This window comes from Oncorhynchus mykiss, chromosome 27 (assembly GCF_013265735.2).
Source record: "Oncorhynchus mykiss isolate Arlee chromosome 27, USDA_OmykA_1.1, whole genome shotgun sequence".
In the NCBI taxonomy this organism is placed as follows: Eukaryota; Metazoa; Chordata; class Actinopteri; order Salmoniformes; family Salmonidae; genus Oncorhynchus; species Oncorhynchus mykiss.
The window spans coordinates 3,200,921-3,220,431 of NC_048591.1; the positions used below are offsets into that span (position 1 = coordinate 3,200,921).

General features: G+C 41.4%; 1 protein-coding gene across 2 annotated transcripts in view; it reads left to right on the forward strand.

The window, feature by feature from the left end:
* Positions 1 to 19,170, forward strand: part of mindy4b (MINDY family member 4B) — a 44,464-nt gene extending 25,294 nt beyond the window's left edge. For both annotated transcript variants that reach the window (XM_021587272.2, XM_021587273.2), the window contains 8 exons: positions 1,585 to 1,682; positions 4,998 to 5,163; positions 5,624 to 5,689; positions 5,831 to 5,901; positions 16,341 to 16,413; positions 16,733 to 16,909; positions 17,636 to 17,816; positions 18,157 to 19,170. In XM_021587272.2, coding sequence (XP_021442947.2) covers positions 1,585 to 1,682; positions 4,998 to 5,163; positions 5,624 to 5,689; positions 5,831 to 5,901; positions 16,341 to 16,413; positions 16,733 to 16,909; positions 17,636 to 17,816; positions 18,157 to 18,299 — 975 coding nt within the window. In that variant the 3' untranslated portion in view covers positions 18,300 to 19,170. The remainder of the gene's footprint in view (positions 1 to 1,584; positions 1,683 to 4,997; positions 5,164 to 5,623; positions 5,690 to 5,830; positions 5,902 to 16,340; positions 16,414 to 16,732; positions 16,910 to 17,635; positions 17,817 to 18,156) is intronic.
* The last annotated feature ends 341 nt before the right edge of the window (positions 19,171 to 19,511 follow it).

Sequence of the window (19,511 nt, forward strand, 5' to 3'; positions counted from 1 at the left end):
CAGAAGAAAGGACCGATTTATTGGGATTACAACCAGTGTTAAGGAGGGGAACTTTGAAACAGGGTGGAGAGACTTTGGTCAAGAGTAGCAGTGTGGACTTTTGATCATTGAAGGATAATTGACTTGAATAGACTAGTAAAACTTGCCCCTACAGAACCAAATCGTTTTTTAAAAACCCTATATGCTAATTATATATGTTTTTATAGTCATCATAGTGAAAATACTTGCATTTAATGAACTCAGGTTGATGGTGTCAACAGTTGATGCTGTTCTTAGGAAGCTCTGTCTTCCCCCAATGAATTCAATATCAACCGCGGTGTTTTCAGGTCCCCATAGACTTTACACTGGGCCAGTTTCTGCATGCCTAGCCAGTTATTGTTGATATGGTACACACTGCCCTTCCCATCAAAACAAATGATTTAAAGAGTATTGAAGGCATTAAAAGGGATAGTTCACTTTTTTAAAGTTAAGCAAATGTTTTGCATACCTCGGGTTTGGTTGCATCCAAACCATTTGAAATCCAATAGTTGATTTATCAACCTGCGCCATAAATGCTAGCCAGGAGATTCTGGAGGCTGCTAACTAACCAGCTAACAAATTTAGAAAAGGTATGAATGAAATGGCAGCACTGTATGTTGTTTACTATCATTCTAACCATGTAGAATTGTTACCTTTTTTTTACATATACCCAGAAGAATCAAATGCGGTTATTTAAAGAATTACAACAGCCGTAGGCAGCATTGTAGATGGTTTCATAAGGGCCTCATTAAGGTGATGAACTAATCACAACGGCACGCCCTGTATTTTTGCCCAATCTGAGTCTAATTTAAGAGATAGTTATACCTGTTAAATAAATGCGATGATGACACAGTTGTTATCCCAGTCAGAGAATCGACAGTTGATATTCCTACAAGCTGAAAAGATCAGACCGTTATATAACAGTTGCAATCGGAGACCGGGGTCTTATCTGTAGTTCTGAAATAATGCCGCCCCCCTCCTTGTGATGCCTCAGTCCTGAGACCCATACTGCTACACGTACATGTCTTCATTAATCAAATGTAGCCCTACCCCTATCTCTTAACTGTAGTAGGATTAGGTTCCACACACTCATTGGGTAATGGGGTATGTAACTTCTTTGTCCAATTTCAGTGAGTCGGATGTCGAGACCCTCTAGACTAGAGGTTAGCCCAAACCAATCAACTGAGATAGATTGCTAAGCTGTTTTCTGGGTGTGAAATCATCAATCAGTTACACCATTAGCCAGTTGCTGTTAGACTTAATTATAGACCAGTGTCACCATTATCTTAGGATGTGTCAAGGTGTCTGGTCTCACATAATAAGGTGATTTAATGTTTAGTGTTAAATGTGACTTAATGTTAAACGGCTGCCTGTACAAGATTAGGAACGAGAATTAAACCATGACTCGGAAGGTAAAATTAGCGATACTGTAAAGGATCTTCCTCAAACAGGGAACTCGTGTAGGAAAAGTTCCTAAAGTCATAATCCATTTATTTTTCCTTAAGGCCAAACTCAAGGCATTTTGTTCAACAGTAGTTTTAATGAAACAGCATATTTTTTCTTTAGGGAGGATCCCGTGCCATTCAAATGGTGGTCCAAGCGAACATTATCAAATACTTGCTCTTCACCCGCCAGACCAACTCAGACTGTTGCAGACTGCAAAGGTGAGAAAATGGCTCAAATTTGACCGAATCAAGTCAAATGAAACCCATTCGAACGTCACCCAACTAGAAACAGTCAAATTCATTTTCACACTATGCCTGCTCCTTGGACATGGATGGGTCGGAGGCCATAGTCTTAGCCCTGCGTCTCAATAGTCATTTTTACCGTAGCATGCACTTGTTCTCTTCTCTTAAAAGGAAAGGACTGATAAAAGAAATATGGATGAAACTTGTCTTACACCAGTACAATGCATTTACAGTTGGTCGGAAGTCGGAAGTCGGAAGTTGACATACACTTTAGCCAAATACATTTAAACTCGGTTTCACAATTCCTGACAATTAATCCCAGTAAACAAAAAAAAATATATATATATATAAATAATTCGCTGTTTTAGGTCAGTTAGGATCACCACTTTATTTTAAGAATGTGAATTGTCAGAATAACAGTAGCGAGAATGATTTATTACAGCTTTTATTAATTTCATCACATTCCCAGTGGGTCAGAAGTTTACATACACTCAATTAGTATTTGGTAGCAGTGCCTTTTAAATTGTTTAACTGGGTCAAATGTTTCGGTAGCCTTCCACAAGCTTCCCACAATAAGTTCGGTGAATATTGGCCCATTCCTCTTGACAGAGCTGGTGTAACTGACTCAGGTTGTTACGCTCGTTTAAAGATGAATTAGACCAAGGAGCAGCGTCGTAGGCGAACATCTTACTTTTATTAAAAATTAACACAAAAAAAACAAGAAAAAACAAACAAAGTTCTGCAGGCTATACAGAAACTAACAAGATCAAGATCCCACAAACTAAGATGGAAAACAGGCTGCCTAAGTATGATCCCCAATCAAAGACAACGATAGACAGCTGCCTCTGATTGGGAACCATACCCGGCCAACAAAGAAATAGAACACATAGATTGCCCACCCAAGTCACACCCTGACCTAACCAAACATAGAGAATTAAAAGGATCTCTAAGGTCAGGGTGTGACACAGGTTTGTAGGCCTCCTTGCTCACACACGGTTTTTCAGTTCTGCCAACTTTGGAAGTATGCTTGGGGCCATTGTCCATTTGGAAGACCCATTTGCGACCAAGCTTTAACTTCCTGACTGATGTCTTGAGATGTTGCTTCAATATATCCACATAATTTTCCTATCACATGATGCCATCTATTTTGTGAAGTGCACCAGTCCCTCCTGCAGCAAAGCACCCCCACAACATGATGCTGCCACACCCGTGCTTCACGGTTGGGATGTGGTTCTTCGGCTTGCAAGCCTCCCCCTTTTTCTTCCAAACATAACGATGGTCATTATGGCCAAACAGTTCTATTTTTGTTTCATCAGACCAAAGGACATTTCTCCAAAAAGTACGATCTTTGTCCCCATGTGTAGTTGCAAACTGTAGTCTGGCTTTTTTATGGTGTTTTTTGGAGCAGTGGCTTCTTCCTTGCTGAGTGGCCTTTCAGGTTATGTCGATATAGGACTTGTTTTACTGTGGATATAGATAATTTTGTACCTGTTTCCTCCAGCATCTTCACCAGGTCCTTTGCTGTTGTTCTGGGATTGATTTGCACTTTTCGCTCTAGGAGACAGAACGCGTCTCCTTCCTGAGTAGTATGACGGCTGCGTGGTCCCATGGTGTTTATACTTGCGTACTATTGTTTGTACAGATGAATGTGGTACCTTCAGGCATTAGGCTCCCAAGGATGAACCAGACTTGTGGAGGTCTACAATTTTTTTCTGAGGTCTTGGCTGATTTCTTTTGATTTTCCCATGATGTCAAGCAAAGAGGCACTGAGTTTTAAGGCAGGCCTTGAAATACATCCACAGGTACACCTCCAATTGACTCAAATGATGTAAATTAGCCTATCAGAAGCTTCTAAAGCCATGACATAATTTTATCGAATTTTCCATAATGTTTAATTAAAGGCACAGTCATCTTAGTGTATGTAAACCTCTGACCCACTGGAACTGTGATACAGTGAATAAGATAAATAATCTGTCTGTAAACAATTGTTGGAAAAATTACTTGTGTCATGCACAAAGTTGATGTCCTAACCGACTTGTCAAAACTATAGTTTGTTAACTCTTGGAACTACCCATCCCGGATCCGGGAGAATTGTCATCAACTACACTTAATTAGCATAGCGCACCGGTCAGAAAATATTTCTAGAAAATATTCATATTCATGAAATCACAAGTGACATATAGTGAAACACAGCTTAGCCTTTTGTTAATCACCCTGTCATCTCAAATTTTGAAATGATGCTTTACAGCCAGAGCAAGACAAGCGTTTGTGTAAGTTTATCGATAGCCTAGCATAGCATTATGTCCAGCTAGCAGCAGGAAGCTTGGCCACGAAAATCAGAAAAGCAATCAAATTAACCGTTTACCTTTGATGAGCTTCGGATGATGGACGAGACTCCCGGTTAGACAGCAAATGTTCCTTTTGTTCCATAAAGATTATTTTTATACCCAAAACACCTCCGTTTGTTGGTCACGTTATGTTCAGAAATCCACTGGAAATAGCGGTCACGACAACGCAGAAAGAAATTCCAAATTATATCCATAATATCGACAGAAACATGGCAAACGTTTTTTATAATCAATCCTCAAGGTGTTTTTCAAATATCTATTGGATAATATATCAACCGGGACAATTGGCTTTTCAGTAGGAGCGAGAGGAAAAATTACTATCTCTGTCTTTTACGCAAGAATCAGCTGGCCACTTACGCAATGTAGTCGTTTACGCTCATTCTTCAACATAAAAGCGTGAAACTACGTCAAAATGCTGTAGACACCTTAGGGAATACGTAGAAAAGGGAATTTGGTTGATATCCCTTTCAATGGCCAATAGGGGTGCATAGGAACACAACAGTTTCAAAATAAGAGACACTTCCTGATTGGATTTTCCTCAGGGTTTCGCCTGCAATATCAGTTCTGTTATACTCACAGACAATATTTTGACAGTTTTGGAAACTTTAGAGTGTTTTCTATCCTAAGCTGTCTATTATATGCATATTCTAGCATTTGGTCCTGAGAAATAGGCGGTTTACTTTGGGAACGTTATTTTTCCAAAAACAAAAATAGTGCCCCCTAGTTTCAAGAGGTTTTAACAAGAAATTTGTGGATTGGTTGAAAAACAGGTTTTAATGACTCCAACCTAAGTGTGTGTAAACTTCCGACTTCAACTGTAAATGTGTGAGGAGGAGTGAACGAGTGTACACTTGGGTAGAAAGGACAGACCATTAAGACAAAGGGGGAAAAAGTGAAGAGACTGTTGACTGTGCTCTCTCCCTCCGTCTCTGCTCCTGCCCAGTCTGAGTGAGGTGGGTGAGAAGGAGCAGGAGAGGGCCCTGGCCGTCGCTCTGACTGACATTCTGTGGGCAGCTGGTGAGGAAAGGAGCGCCACCATCTCCTTAGTGACATCAGACTACTGTTTCACCCCCCACCTGGACTACAAACTGGACAACTTCACTGAGAGAGTATGGCCTCCATCATAAGTTGCATGCCAGGGCATGATCCACAAAGAGTAGGAGTGCTGATGATAAGATCAGGTCCTCCCTCTTATTCATCATGATTTAAATGGCAACACTGATCCTAAATTGATTCTACTCCGAGACACTTTATGAATAGGGGTCCAGACCTGAAATAGCCTGTGGTCATAATAAACACACTCATTGGGGAATGGGGTATGTAACTTCTTTGTCCAATTTCAGTGAGTCGAATGTCGAGACCCTCTAGACTAGATTCTAGCCCAAACCAATCAACTGAGATAGACTGCTAAGCTGTTTTCTGGCTGTGAAGACCTTTATTCATGTATCATGAAGTTCTAGTTTTCACCATCACTAAACCTTCTGCTGGAAAATAGTTGGAAAATGTCTCTCGTGTGTAGTGACATCCATCCTGTGTACTGATAATTTGTTTTTCACTCTTTATTTCCAGCTACAGCTTTTTAGTTTCAACAGGAAAGAGGATGTCAAGAAATTTGTCCATGAGCACATCCAGTGTGTGAGTAAACAAGTAATTTTTAGTTAATATGTGGGTAACATTTCCTACTACTGGCTGCCCAGGTTCCAGAGTTTCTGGACCAATACAAAATGACCTGTTTTGGATGGTGTCATGTTTCTTTTTCCCCCCTCCTGCCTGCAGTTTGAAGATGAGGGGAGTCATGGAGTCATCTTGTTTCTCTACAGCTTAATCTTTTCAAGGACTATCACCAGGTATACAACCACCAGTCCAATACACCGGAGTTCCATCAATTGAAAGCAATTGATGGATTAGGAGAGACTGCAATCCACGCTTTGGATTTGTTTACCTAGCCACTGTTTTTTAAATTTATTTTTTTATTTAAAAAAATGTAACCTTTATTTAACTAGGCAAGTCAGTTAAGAACAAATTCTTATTTTCAATGACAGCCTAGGAACAGTGGGTTAACTGCTTTGTTCAGGGTCAGAACAACAGATTTTTACTTTGTCAGCTTGGGGATTCGATCTTGCAACATTTCGGTTACTGGTCTAACCACTAGGCTACCTGCCTCCCCACTGTTACCAACCACCAGTGCTTGACTTGGAATGAAATATGTGCTGGTACTCATTATTTAGATGCAGGAGCTCCACAATAATGTTGTGCTAATATTTTATGAGATGTGCAGGAGCTCAAGCAGTAAAACATTTGAGGTGCCGGTACTCAGTACCGGTGAGCTCCTGCCCAAGTCAAGCACTGCCAACCACTGACTATAGCATTTTCTAACCAAAACCCATTGGAATGTACCCAATATTGGCAAGTTAAACAATTCAAACCCAAAGAGTGGATTACACTCTTGGCTCTATTCTAACAAACCTAACGCGATGGTAAATCTTAGTGCTGGTGGTAGCGTTATAGGTTCGGGGGTGTATCAGATTATTATTATCTATTTTCACAACCTGAATTATGGGTGCATTAGCTGGCAGTGGCACGAAAGTGCTTGGTTTTGATGGGGGGAAAAGTTGTAGGTGTGTCGAGGCTTGGCCCCTCACTGACTAATCAGAACATAATCCATGGCTAAATACGTGGTTGCTTCAAGTTGTCTTTCATGTATTTCTTTTTTTAAAATTTAACTAGGCAAGTATTGCGGTGTCATCGACTACAATTCGAAATAACAAAATGTAGGTCTATCCCATATTTGCTAAATATTTTGAACATGTTTGCAGTCCACATTGTTCTAAATAATTGCATGGCTTCATGATGGAAATATGCTGTTAAACATAGCATTCCCACTCAGGGGCAAAAGTCTGAGGGGGGAAAAAGTATGTGATGATGGCTGGGCGGGTGGAAATTGGAGAATTTAGCATTTTTCAAACACCTGAAACCACTTTTTCCTGAAATCTAGAGCCATAATTATTATGCTTAATTATATGTTAAAAAAATTCTGTATATTTCTCTACATATCTAAGCATACCTCTTGAGCTGGCTGGTTTTTCTAAATGAACTAAATATGGTTCTCCGCATCTCTGCTAATGTCTGGGTAAAAGATTGAAAGGACATTTAGTACATTTAGTAATTGCTTGCTTTTCTAAAGTGTACTAACCTTGCCAACCTTGCCAGGAAACAAAGACGTTTGGCCCCGACAGAGATGGTCGCCCAGCTTCAGGTCATTAGAAAACTATGCAGTTATTTGTTTTTTTAATGTATTATTTCATGTATTATTTCTTACATTGTTAGCCCAGGAAATCTCAAGTGTTATTACATACATCCAGGAAGAACTTTTGGATATAAAAGCGATGACAACTTACCAACATTACAACCAGGAATACGTCTTTCCCGAAGCGGATCCTTTGTTCGGACCTCCACCCTGGACATGCGATCTTATCCCAGAGGTCGACCCAAAACAACGCGGTCACCGCAGGAGAGGCAGACGGAGCGGCCTACTGGTCAGACTCAGAAGGCGAGCACACCATCCACCGCTCCCGAGCATATTTCCCGCCAATGTCCAATCTCTAGATAACAAGGTCAACGACATTAGGGCATGAGTTGCCTTCCAGAGAGACATCAGAGATTGCAACATTCTCTGTTTCACAGAAACTTGGCTCACTTGGGATATGTTGTCAGTCAGTACAGGTGCATGTTTCTTCATGCATCACGCTGACAGAAACAAACATCTCTCTGTTAAGAAGGAGGGCGGGGTGTATGCCTTATGATTAACGACTCATGGTGTAATCACAACAACCTTGTTGGCCCTGAAAGAACTTCACTGGACTCTACGTAAACTGGAAACCATGCATCCTGAGGCTGCGTTTATTGTAGCCGGGGATTTTAACAAAGCTAACCTGAGAACGAGACTTCCTAAATTCTATCAGCATATCGAATGCGCGACACAGGCTGCTAGCATTCTGGATAATTGCTACTCTAACTTCCGCAATGCATACAAAGCCCTCCCCCGCCCTGCCTTCGGCAAATCGGACCATGACTCCATTTTGTTGCTCCCAGCCTATAGACAGAAAATAAAATAGGAAACGCTCAGGTCTGTCCAACTATGGTCTGACCAATCGATTCCACGCTTCAGGATTGCTTCGATCACATGGACTGGGATATGTTCCGGACAGCCTCAGACAACAGCATTGATGTATACGCTGACTCGGTGAGCGTGTTTATTAGCAAGTCCATTGGAGATGTCGTACCCACTGTGACTATTAAAACATTTTATAACCAGGAACCGTGGATTGCTGGCAGCATGCGAGCAAAACTGAAAGCGCGAACCACCGCTCTTAATCATGGCAAGGCGACCGGAAATCTGACCTAATACAAACAATGCAGCTATTCCCTCTACAAGGCAATAAAACAAGCAAAGCATCACTTTAGAGACGAAGTAGAGTCACAATTCAACAGCTCAAACACGAGACGTATGTGGCAGGGTCTACAGTCAATCACGGATTACAAAAAGAAAACCAGCCCAGTCGCGGACATCTATTAAACAACTTCTTTGATCGCTTTGAGGACAATTCAGTGCCACTGACACGGCCTGCTACCAACGCCTGTGGGCTCTCCTTCTCTGTAGCCAACATGAGTAAAACATTTAAACGTGTTAACCCTCGCAAGGCTGCCGGCCCAGACAGCATCCCTAGCCGCGTCCTCAGACATATTCAATCAATCCCTATCCCAGTCTGCTGTCCACACATGCATCAAGATGGCCACCATTGTTCCTGTTGTCAAGAAAGCTAAGGTAACTGAACTAAACGACCATCGCCCCGTAGCACTCACTTCTGTCATCATTAAGTGCTTTGAGAGACTAGTCAAGGAGCATATCACCTCCACCCTACCTGATACTCTAGACCCACTCCAATTAGCTTATCACCCCAATAGGTCCACTGACGATGCAATCGCCATCACACTGCACACTGCCCTATCCCATCTGGACAAGAGGAATACCTATGTAAGAATGCTGTTCATTGACCAGAGCTCAGCATTTAATACCATAGTACACTCAAAACTCGTCATTAAGCTCGAGACCCTAGGTCTCTATCCCGCCCTGTGCAACTGAGTCCTGGACTTTCTGACGAGCCGCCCCCAGGTGGTGAAGGTAGGAAACAACATCTCCACCCCTCTGATCCTCAACACTGGGGCCTCACAAGGGTGCGATCTCAGCACTCTCCTGTACTCCCTGTTCACCCATGACTGCGTGGCCATGCACTCTTCAAACTCAATCATCAAGTTTGTAGACGACACTACAGTGGTAGGCTTGATTACCAACAACGACGAGTCAGCCTACAGGGAGGAGATGAGGGCCCTCGGAGTGTGGTGTCAGGAAAATAACCTCTCACTCAACATCAACAAAACAAAGGAGATGATTGTGGACTTCAGGAAACAGCAGAGGGAGAACCCCCCCATCCACATTGACGGGACAGCAGTGGAGAAGGTGGAAAGTTTTAAGTTCCTCGACATACACATCACGGACAAACTGAAATGGTTCACCCACACAGACAGTGTGGTGAAGAAGGCGCAACAGCAATTTGGCTTGTCACATAAAACACTCACAAACTTTTACAGATGCACAATTGAGAGCATCCTGTTGGGCTGTATCACCGCCTGGTACGGCAACTGCACCGCCCTCAACCGCAAAGCTTTCCAGAGGATAGTGCGGTCTGCACAGCTCATCACCGGGGCCAAACTACCTGCCCTCCAGGACACCTACAGCACCTGATGTCACAGGAAGGCCAAAAAGATCATCAAGGATAACAACCACCTGAGCCACTGCCTGTTCACCCCGCTACCATCCAGAAAGCGAGGTCAGTACAGGTGCATCAAAGCTGCGACCGAGAGACTGAAAAACAGCTTCTATCTCAAGGCCATCAGACTGTTAAACAGCCATCACTAACATAGAGAGGCTGCTGTCAGCATACAGACTCAAATCTCTGGCCACTTTAATAAATGGACTTAATAAAGGTATCACTAGCCACCTTAAATAATGCCACTTTAATAATGTTTACATATCCTACATTACTCATCTCATATGTATATACTGTTCTACACCATCTACTGCATCGTGCCTATGCCACACGGCCATCACTCACCCATATATTTATATGTACATATTCTCATTCACCCCTTTAGATTTGTGTGTATTAGGTAGTTGTTGTGAATTTGTTAGATTACTTGTTAGATAGTACTGCATTGTTGGAACTAGAAGCACAAGCATTTCGCTACACTAGCATTAACATCTGCTAACCATGTGTATGTGACCAATAAAATGTTATTTGATTTAAGATAGAGTAGCTAGTCTGTCTAACTAACTTGATTGATAGCCTGAAATATCTTCTTGGAGGCTGGGAGAATGGGAACCTATCTGGGCTAACTAAAGCCAACTTCATAAAATTGCTAGGTGGCTAGTCGTATTAGAGAGAAACAACAAATGTAGTATGTGTGTGTGTGTGTGTGTGTATGTGTGTGTGTCTGTGTCTGTGTGTATATATATATATATATATATATATATATATATATATATACAGTGCCTTGCGAAAGTATTCGGCCCCCTTGAACTTTGCGACCTTTTGCCACATTTCAGGCTTCAAACTGATTATTTGTGAAGAATCAACAACAAGTGGGACACAATCATGAAGTGGAACGACATTTATTGGATATTTCAAACTTTTTTAACAAATCAAAAACTGAAAAATTGGGCGTGCAAAATGATTCAGCCCCCTTAAGTTAATACTTTGTAGCGCCACCTTTTGCTGCGATTACAGCTGTAAGTCGCTTGGGGTATGTCTCTATCAGTTTTGCACATCGAGAGACTGACATTTTTTCCCATTCCTCCTTGCAAAACAGCTCGAGCTCAGTGAGGTTGGATGGAGAGCATTTGTGAACAGCAGTTTTCAGTTCTTTCCACAGATTCTCGATTGGATTCAGGTCTGGACTTTGACTTGGCCATTCTAACACCTGGATATGTTTATTTTTGAACCATTCCATTGTAGATTTTGCTTTATGTTTTGGATCATTGTCTTGTTGGAAGACAAATCTCCGTCCCAGTCTCAGGTCTTTTGCAGACTCCATCAGGTTTTCTTCCAGAATGGTCCTGTATTTGGCTCCATCCATCTTCCCATCAATTTTAACCATCTTCCCTGTCCCTGCTGAAGAAAATCAGGCCCAAGCCATGATGCTGCCACCACCATGTTTGACAGTGGGGATGGTGTGTTCAGCTGTGTTGCTTTTACGCCAAACATAACATTTTGCATTGTTGCCAAAAAGTTCAATTTTGGTTTCATCTGACCAGAGCACCTCCTTCCACATGTTTGGTGTGTCTCCCAGGTGGCTTGTGGCAAACTTTAAACGACACTTTTTATGGATATCTTTAAGAAATGGCTTTCTTCTTGCCACTCTTCCATAAAGGCCAGATTTGTGCAATATACGACTGATTGTTGTCCAATGGACAGAGTCTACCACCTCAGCTGTAGATCTCTGCAGTTCATCCTGAGTGATCATGGGCCTCTTGGCTGCATCTCTGATCAGTCTTCTCCTTGTATGAGCTGAAAGTTTAGAGGGACGGCCAGGTCTTGGTGGATTTGCAGTGGTCTGATACTCCTTCCATTTCTATATTATCGCTTGCACAGTGCTCCTTGGGATGTTTAAAGCTTGGGAAATCTTTTTGTATCCAAATCCGGCTTTAAACTTCTTCACAACAGTATCTCGGACCTGCCTGGTGTGTTCCTTGTTCTTCATGATGCTCTCTGCGCTTTTAACGGACCTCTGAGACTATCACAGTGCAGGTGCATTTATACGGAGACTTGAATTCACACAGGTGGATTGTATTTATCATCATTAGTCATTTAGGTCAACATTGGATCATTCAGAGATCCTCACTGAACTTCTGGAGAGAGTTTGCTGCACTGAAAGTAAAGGGGCTGAATAATTTTGCACGGCCAATTTTTCAGTTTTTGATTTGTTCAAAAAGTTTGAAATATCCAATAAATGTCGTTCCACTTCATGATTGTGTCCCACTTGTTGTTGATTCTTCACAAAAAAATACAGTTTTATATCTTTATGTTTGAAGTCTGAAATGTGGCAAAAGGTCGCAAAGTTCAAGGGGGCCAAATACTTTCGCAAGGCACTGTATATATACATAAATACAGACATACATACACGACCGATCAAATGTTTTAGAACACCTACTAATTTCAGGGTTTTTCTTTATTTTTACTATTTTCTAGATTGTAGAATAATAGTGAAGACGTCAAAACTATGAAATAACACATATGGAATCATGTAGTAACCCATTTTTTTTTTTACAAATCAAATATGTTATCTTTGAGATTCTTCAAAGAGCCTCCCTTTGCCTTTATGACAGCTTTGCACACTCTTGGCATTCTCTCAACCAGCTTCATGAGGTAGTTACCTGGAATGCATTTCAATTAACAGGTGTGCCTTCTTAAAAGTTAATTTATGGAATTTCTTTCCTTCTTAATGCGTTTGAGCCAATCAGTGTCAGTGTTGTGACAAGGTAGGGGGGTATACAGAAGATATTTGGTAACAGACCAAGTCTATGTTATGGCAAGAACAGAACAAATAAGCAAAGAGAAACGACAGCCCATCATTATTTTAGGACATGAAGGTCAGTCAATACGGAACATTTCAAGAACTTTGAAAGTTTCTTCAAAATGCAGCAGCAAAAACCATCAAGTGCTATGATGAAACTGGCTCCCATGAGTCCCTGGCGGCGTAGTGTGTTGCTGATGGTAGGCTTTGTTACTTTGGTCCCAGCTCTCTGCAGGTCATTCACTAGGTCCCCCCGTGTGGTTCTGGGATTTTTGCTCACCGTTCTTGTGATCATTTTGACCCCACGGGGTGAGATCTTGCGTGGAGCCCCAGATCGAGGGAGATTATCAGTGGTCTTGTATGTCTTCCATTTCCTAATAATTGCTCCCAAAGTTGATTTCTTCAAACCAAGCTGCTTACCTATTGCAGATTCAGTCTTCCCAGCCTGGTGCAGGTCTACAATTTTGTTCCTGGTGTCCTTTGACAGCTCTTTGGTCTTGGCCATAGTGAAGTTTGGAGTGTGACTGTTTGAGGTTGTGGACAGGTGTCTTTTATACTGATAGCAAGTTCAAACAGGTGCCATTAATACAGGTAATGAGTGGAGGACAGAGGAGCCTCTTAAAGAAGAAGTTACAGGTCTGTGAGAGCCAGAAATCTGTTTGTAGGTGACCAAATACTTATTTTCCACCATAATTTGCAAATAAATTCATTAAAAATCCTACAATGTGATTTTCTGGATTTTTTTTCTCTCATTTTGTCTGTCATAGTTGAAGTGTACCCATGATGAAAATTACAGGCCTCTCTCATCTTTTTAAGTGGGAAAACTTGCACAATTGGTGGCTGACTGAATACTTTTTTGCCCCACTGTATTTAGAATTCAAGGTTGTGACGACTCTGAATTTGCCTGAACCGTCTCAGTGCTTCTCCTTCCAATAGGGCGCTTCCCTTTAATTCCCAATTAAATAGCCAGCATCAGCTGTGCAAAAAGTGGGGTTGCGATGGAGACGCTAATGAGAATGTGTTCAACTGTCACTTCCAAAGCTTCTTTACTCCGTTTGTTTTGTTATATTTAAAGTGTGCTTTGTAGCCTTGTCTCAAGTTTAAACAGGATCGGATCCACTCATTGTTTCCTTTGGACTACACATCTCAGTTGTTCTCCGCTGGTTCTTCATGGCCTTTCTCCTCTGTTGGCGGATAGGATTGTCTGATTGACCACAACTTTTTTGCATATGGTATTTCATTTGTTTTAGTGTGATGTATACCGTGATAATTTATGCGGTCAGTTGTAGTTGAAAACGTATTAAGATTTGATACGCTTTATGCTTGTGTGGTAAAATAGTTGATATTTTGATTGTATGATTGAGATTAGGTTTACGCTACACTTTCATGAACGGACAAACATTGCGTGACTAAGGTCACTTGAGTTCCCTGAACTCCTTTACCGGGCTGGACTCTTTTAGGCCCAAGGTACAGGACTTTTCTGGAGGAACCAGAGCTCATTATTTGTTATATTATTGTGTGATCATTTATGTTAATACAACCCATGCAAAATAATACAATTGTTTGGAAGTTATTTCCAATGTTTTAAGGGTTTGTGAAAAGTGTATGTCCATCCTGACTTTCTACATAAGTCCTTTGTATTGGTGTAGACTTGACGGACCAGACGAGACTCATTCCCTTCTAAACCAAAAGGAGAAATCAATATTTTCTCTGGTAGGCACAACCTACCTGGCACCCCTATAAACAATAAACTCAAGTCAAAACCGTTACAAGGCACACTTAACCAGCATGGTTACCACAGCATTCTGCAGCGACATGCCAGCCCATCTGGTTTGGGCTTAGTGGGACTATAATCTGTTTTTCAACAGGACAATGACCTAACACACCTCCAGGCTGTGTAACGGCTATTTTACCAAGGAGGAGAGTGATGGACTGCTGCATCAGATGACCTGACCTCCACAATCCCCCATCCTCAACCCAAATGAGATAGTTTGGGATGAGTCGGACTGCAGAGTGAAGGAAAAGCAAGTGCTCAGCATATGTGGGAACTCCTTCAAGACTGTTGGAAAAGCATTCCAGGTGAAGCTGGTTGAAAAAAATGCCAAGAGTGTGCAAAGCTGTTATCAAGGCAAAGGGTAGCTATTTGAAGAATCTCAAATATAAAATATATTTTGATTTGTTTAACACTTTTTTTTGGTTAGTACATTATTCCATGTGTGTGTTATTTAATTATTTTGAATTACTTTGAAGTCGTCACAATGTAGAAAATAGTCAAAATAAACTCTTGAATGAGTAGGTGTTCTAAAGCTTTTGTGTGTGTGTTAACAGGACAAACCTGAGGGGGCACGTGCTCCTGTGCCCCTTTTAGGCATGTTGCCTCTGTTTGCACTGATATAGGCCTACTGTAAAATGCATTATGTCTGAGCCATGGACATGTCCAACTTCAATTAGCAAGATTAAATTCACTATTAATAAGACCTAAAAAGACAATCATTCACTAATAAATTATTAGTAGGCTATGTCTAAATATAGTTACATGCCCCGTGGGCATATACTATTAAGACAACTTAGTCTATGGCGGGTTTTACGCACATCCATACTTTTCACAGGAGCTGGAAAAATATCCAATATAAAAATAAAGGGGTAATGTACACACCATTATACTGCTCCCAAATAAATATACAGTATGGCTATAGCCTACCATCGGAATTGATATGGCTAGTATGACTTTTCCACATGAAAGGTAAACAAACAGGCAAATATAGCCTACAAGTGGATGCAGCACCACAGCGATCGGAATTTCCAAGATTTGACAGTTACTGTAGGTCCAGAAAGTGGAAGATGCATTTGTTTTTACAAAATGATAAATGACCAACAATAAGCAGTCTATAAATAACTTGATGTTCCTGAACAGGCTTCTTATAGTGCAGTCACTGACACCGTTCATGCAATGGGTGTCACACATAATGACTCCAAACTTTTCACAGAAGCTGGACAAAAATGAATGTCCAATATAAATAAAAAAGGTCAATGCAAACTGTTTTGCTGCTTGTGATATTTTAATAAAATATTGGTGAGGTACATAAGGCTACTGTGTGCACCTCCTCTGGCAAAATCAATGCCTTAACCTTATTGCGTTACCACTAACACCAGCTTTTGGTCGACCTTAAATATCCCTAGTTGTGCTGACTGAAATTGGCATATTGGCGCACATTTTTAAGGTCACACCTCAAATATTTCCAAGTTTCTTCTTAAGTATAGAGTTAAGAATATTTTTTTTTTCTTAAGGTTTTGTGAATCTGGGCCCTGATGTTAAGGTTAAATTGCCGAGCCTGGTGTAAGGGTTGAAAAATGTTAGTGTGCCAGTTTTTACATGACGAAATTGCAAACTAACGTGCGTTTGACACTTGCGACTCCTTAGCGACAGCCACAATGCACCAACCATTTAATGATAGGTGCATTGTGGTTTGTGAATCATTCAGGAAATGTAAAGACAGTTAATACAGTATGTATGTTCTATGTAAGAAAATACTTTGTGGTGTTACACACCATCCTGACAACAATATAATTGAATAATCTGGACATTTTCTATTCATCTCATGATTGGAGAGAAAAGATGAACTCACTAACTAAATCAAGGCATCTTTTTTGGAAGGTTGAGGGAGGATCTTGACTGTACCACCTCCCACTTGCTTCATTTGAGCCTTGGCAACTTTGTGTGTCGTCAGGTAAGTGCGAGGAGTGTTTCTTTGTGGGCCATACTCTTGCTTGTGGGCTTCATGCACAAACACCTTGCTTGATCAACAGTTGCTATAGCAGCAACGCCTTGCTTTACCAACAGTTGATAGCAGCAGGCAGCACAGCAGTTTAAAAGAGCCTGCTTTATGCCCTCCCTCAAGATAGACCTCCTGGCATAAATGTGTTATTGTGCAAAAACAGATTCCATTATATCATTATATACAGTAAATAGCTATTGCTTTGTATTGGAATATGGCTTAGCCATCACACAAGCATCATGCGTCTGCTGTGTCTCTATGTATTCACCAGGCACTAATGAATCTTCTGCTAACTGGCCGAGCCAGTCCCAATGTATTCAATGGAACTCTGCAGTGTGGTGACGACGGGAGCCCTCTGGAGAAGCCGCTTCACGGGGTCCTGGCTCGCAGTGCCGTAGGCTACCTGCACTGGAGCCGCGAGCTGCTGGAACGTACAAAGCTGCCCATGGTACAGTAACAGTGCCTTCCTGTCTTTTTGTAACTGCTGCTAATCTCAGCACCCAGAACCGAATCTCGTGCGCACTCGCCAGCTAATTATTCATTTTGTCATGAGACAATAACCTGCTGCTGACCCTGCATCTACTGCATCTACAGCTCTACAGTCTATCTGTTCGTCTGTCTGCCTGCCTGTCAATCTTTGATCTATTGATCAGCATCACTCTTCCAAAGTTATCATGGTGGTCCCACAGGCACTAAACTCTCCATACTTTCTCAGCCCGTCCTTTGATCTTTCATTAGTCATTTAAGGGCTGAGGCTGAGCTACTAGAAATGACTCAATAGATCTCCTTGATCAGTGTTTCTCTATCCATGGCCCGGCACCGGTCCTTAGGATGTTGCTAATCGGAACCCCAGATGCTTAGTTAACACTGATTTTGTCAGTTATACAGTGTTCATTTTGATCTGCAGTCCTCCAAAGAGGCAGGATCATAGCTTGCTGGTCCCTTGTATCAAAAAAGGATGAGATGCACTGCTCTGGGCCGATATCCATAAAGCGTCGCAAAGCAGGAGTGCTGATCGAGGATCAAGTTAGCCTTTTAGACCAAGTCTCCCCAATTTTAACAAAGCTACATGGACATGGGGGACCTGATCCTAGATTAGCACTCCTACTCTGAGACGCTTTGTAAATATTGGGTCCAGGTGTAGATCTCATCTGTGCCCTATGGCGCCCTCTAGGTTGGAAGCATGCTGAAAACACCAAAGTTGCCCATTTGGGTGTGCAGTATCAATGGCACCTACAGCGTCCTCTTCAGTCCCAACCGCTCCCTGCTCTCTGACTGGAAGATGGAGCACCTGTTCCACATGTACTTCTACAATGGCCAGCCATCGCAACAAAGCACAGCCCTGCTGACCATTGGTAGGATGGACTACATGCACCTGTATCTCTGACTATCATTTGATATATTCACATACATTTACCCCTCAGTCTCAATATTGAGTATAATATAATGTATCATGTGAATTTTATTGTATCTTAATTGATTGGTCTAATTGATTACACTTTTGCTTATCAAAGCTAAATGATGGCTTGATTGTCATCTCACAAGTAGCAATGGGCATAGGGCCCAGAATTATTCCCTGCTTACACTTATTCAACCCTCTCAGATCTACACAAGTGCCTAGAGGTTAGGGGCTAGGGGTTGATTGGGATTCAGCACTCATGTCTTTACTGTTAATTAACACCTCTCTTGTTCCAGACACTCACTCCCACCACTGGGAGGTAGGGATCAAGGACACCCAGGGAGACCCAGAGAAGAGGTTTCCCTCTGTAGAGATGGCCATTAGGACCAAATGGGAGGGAGCTGCCATCGACTGGAACGGAACCATGCCTTTTTTCTGACCAGGGAGGATACTTGATGATCGCAATGTTCTGGATTCCTAATCATTTTTGTCACGCATCCATTTGTCTGGTTTAAAGGTGCCCTTATGCTACCAACCACAAAAAGTGTGTTTGCAACTTTTACCGCTTAGGCCAGGATTCAATCCCATCATGCTTTGCGGAAATGCACCATTTAACGGCTATATTCCTGCGTTCACAGTAAACACCGCATATACAGTATGTCAGCTCAATCGGAAACGACCTTTAAATGGAGCATTATCGATAAAACGCGATCGGATCCCGGTCAAAGAAAGATAAGAGGTCAATGTAAAGAATTTCTTACTGTGTAATATTTGTCAGGCATTCTATTGTACTTTTTTATAAGATGTTCTGTAAAATAGGCCTATACTTTAATGTTGTTGAGCCATCATAGGATACCCACGTTATTCAAAAAACAATACCTGCAGAATTACATTTATTGACAGTTTGAGAAGCTGTTTAATTGAGTGAGTATATTTACATGTCTTTTCAATACAGCATAACTATTTCTAGTATTTGTGGCGCAGCCTACATTTGTCAGTTTTGGCTGTATTTTCTTGGTGTCATCGTTAGCCTAATATTTTGATAAGAAACTTGGGTTAGTAGGCTTATTTGAAAATTGTGATTTAAAAAAAAAATATATATATATATATATATATATATATGCCTATTATAGCCCCAAACATTTCCAGGCATATATGAAATTTGATTTTGCGGTCATTGTAATCTATAGGGATTTTACAGTGCCTTCGGAATGTATTCAAACCCCTTGACCTTTTCCATAATTTGTTACCTTACAGGCTTACCCTAAAATGTAGTGTTTTTTTCCTCATCTACACACAATACCCCATAATGACAAAGAAAAAAGTTTTATTTTTGTATTTTTGCAAATAAAAATAAAGAACTGAAATATACATTTACATAAGTATTCAGACCCTTTACTCAGTACTTTGTTGAAGCACCTTTGGCAGCGATTACAACCTTGAGGCTTCTTGGGTATGGCACTACAAGCTTGGCACACCTGTATTCGCTGAGTTTCTCCCATTGTTCTCTGTCTCTGTTCTCAAGCTCTGTCAGGTTGGATGGGGAGTGTTGCTGCACAGCTATTTTCAGGTCAAGTCCAGGCTCTGGCTGGGCCACTCAAGGAGATGCTTCACCACCATGCTTCACCGTAGAGATTGTGCCAGGTTTCCT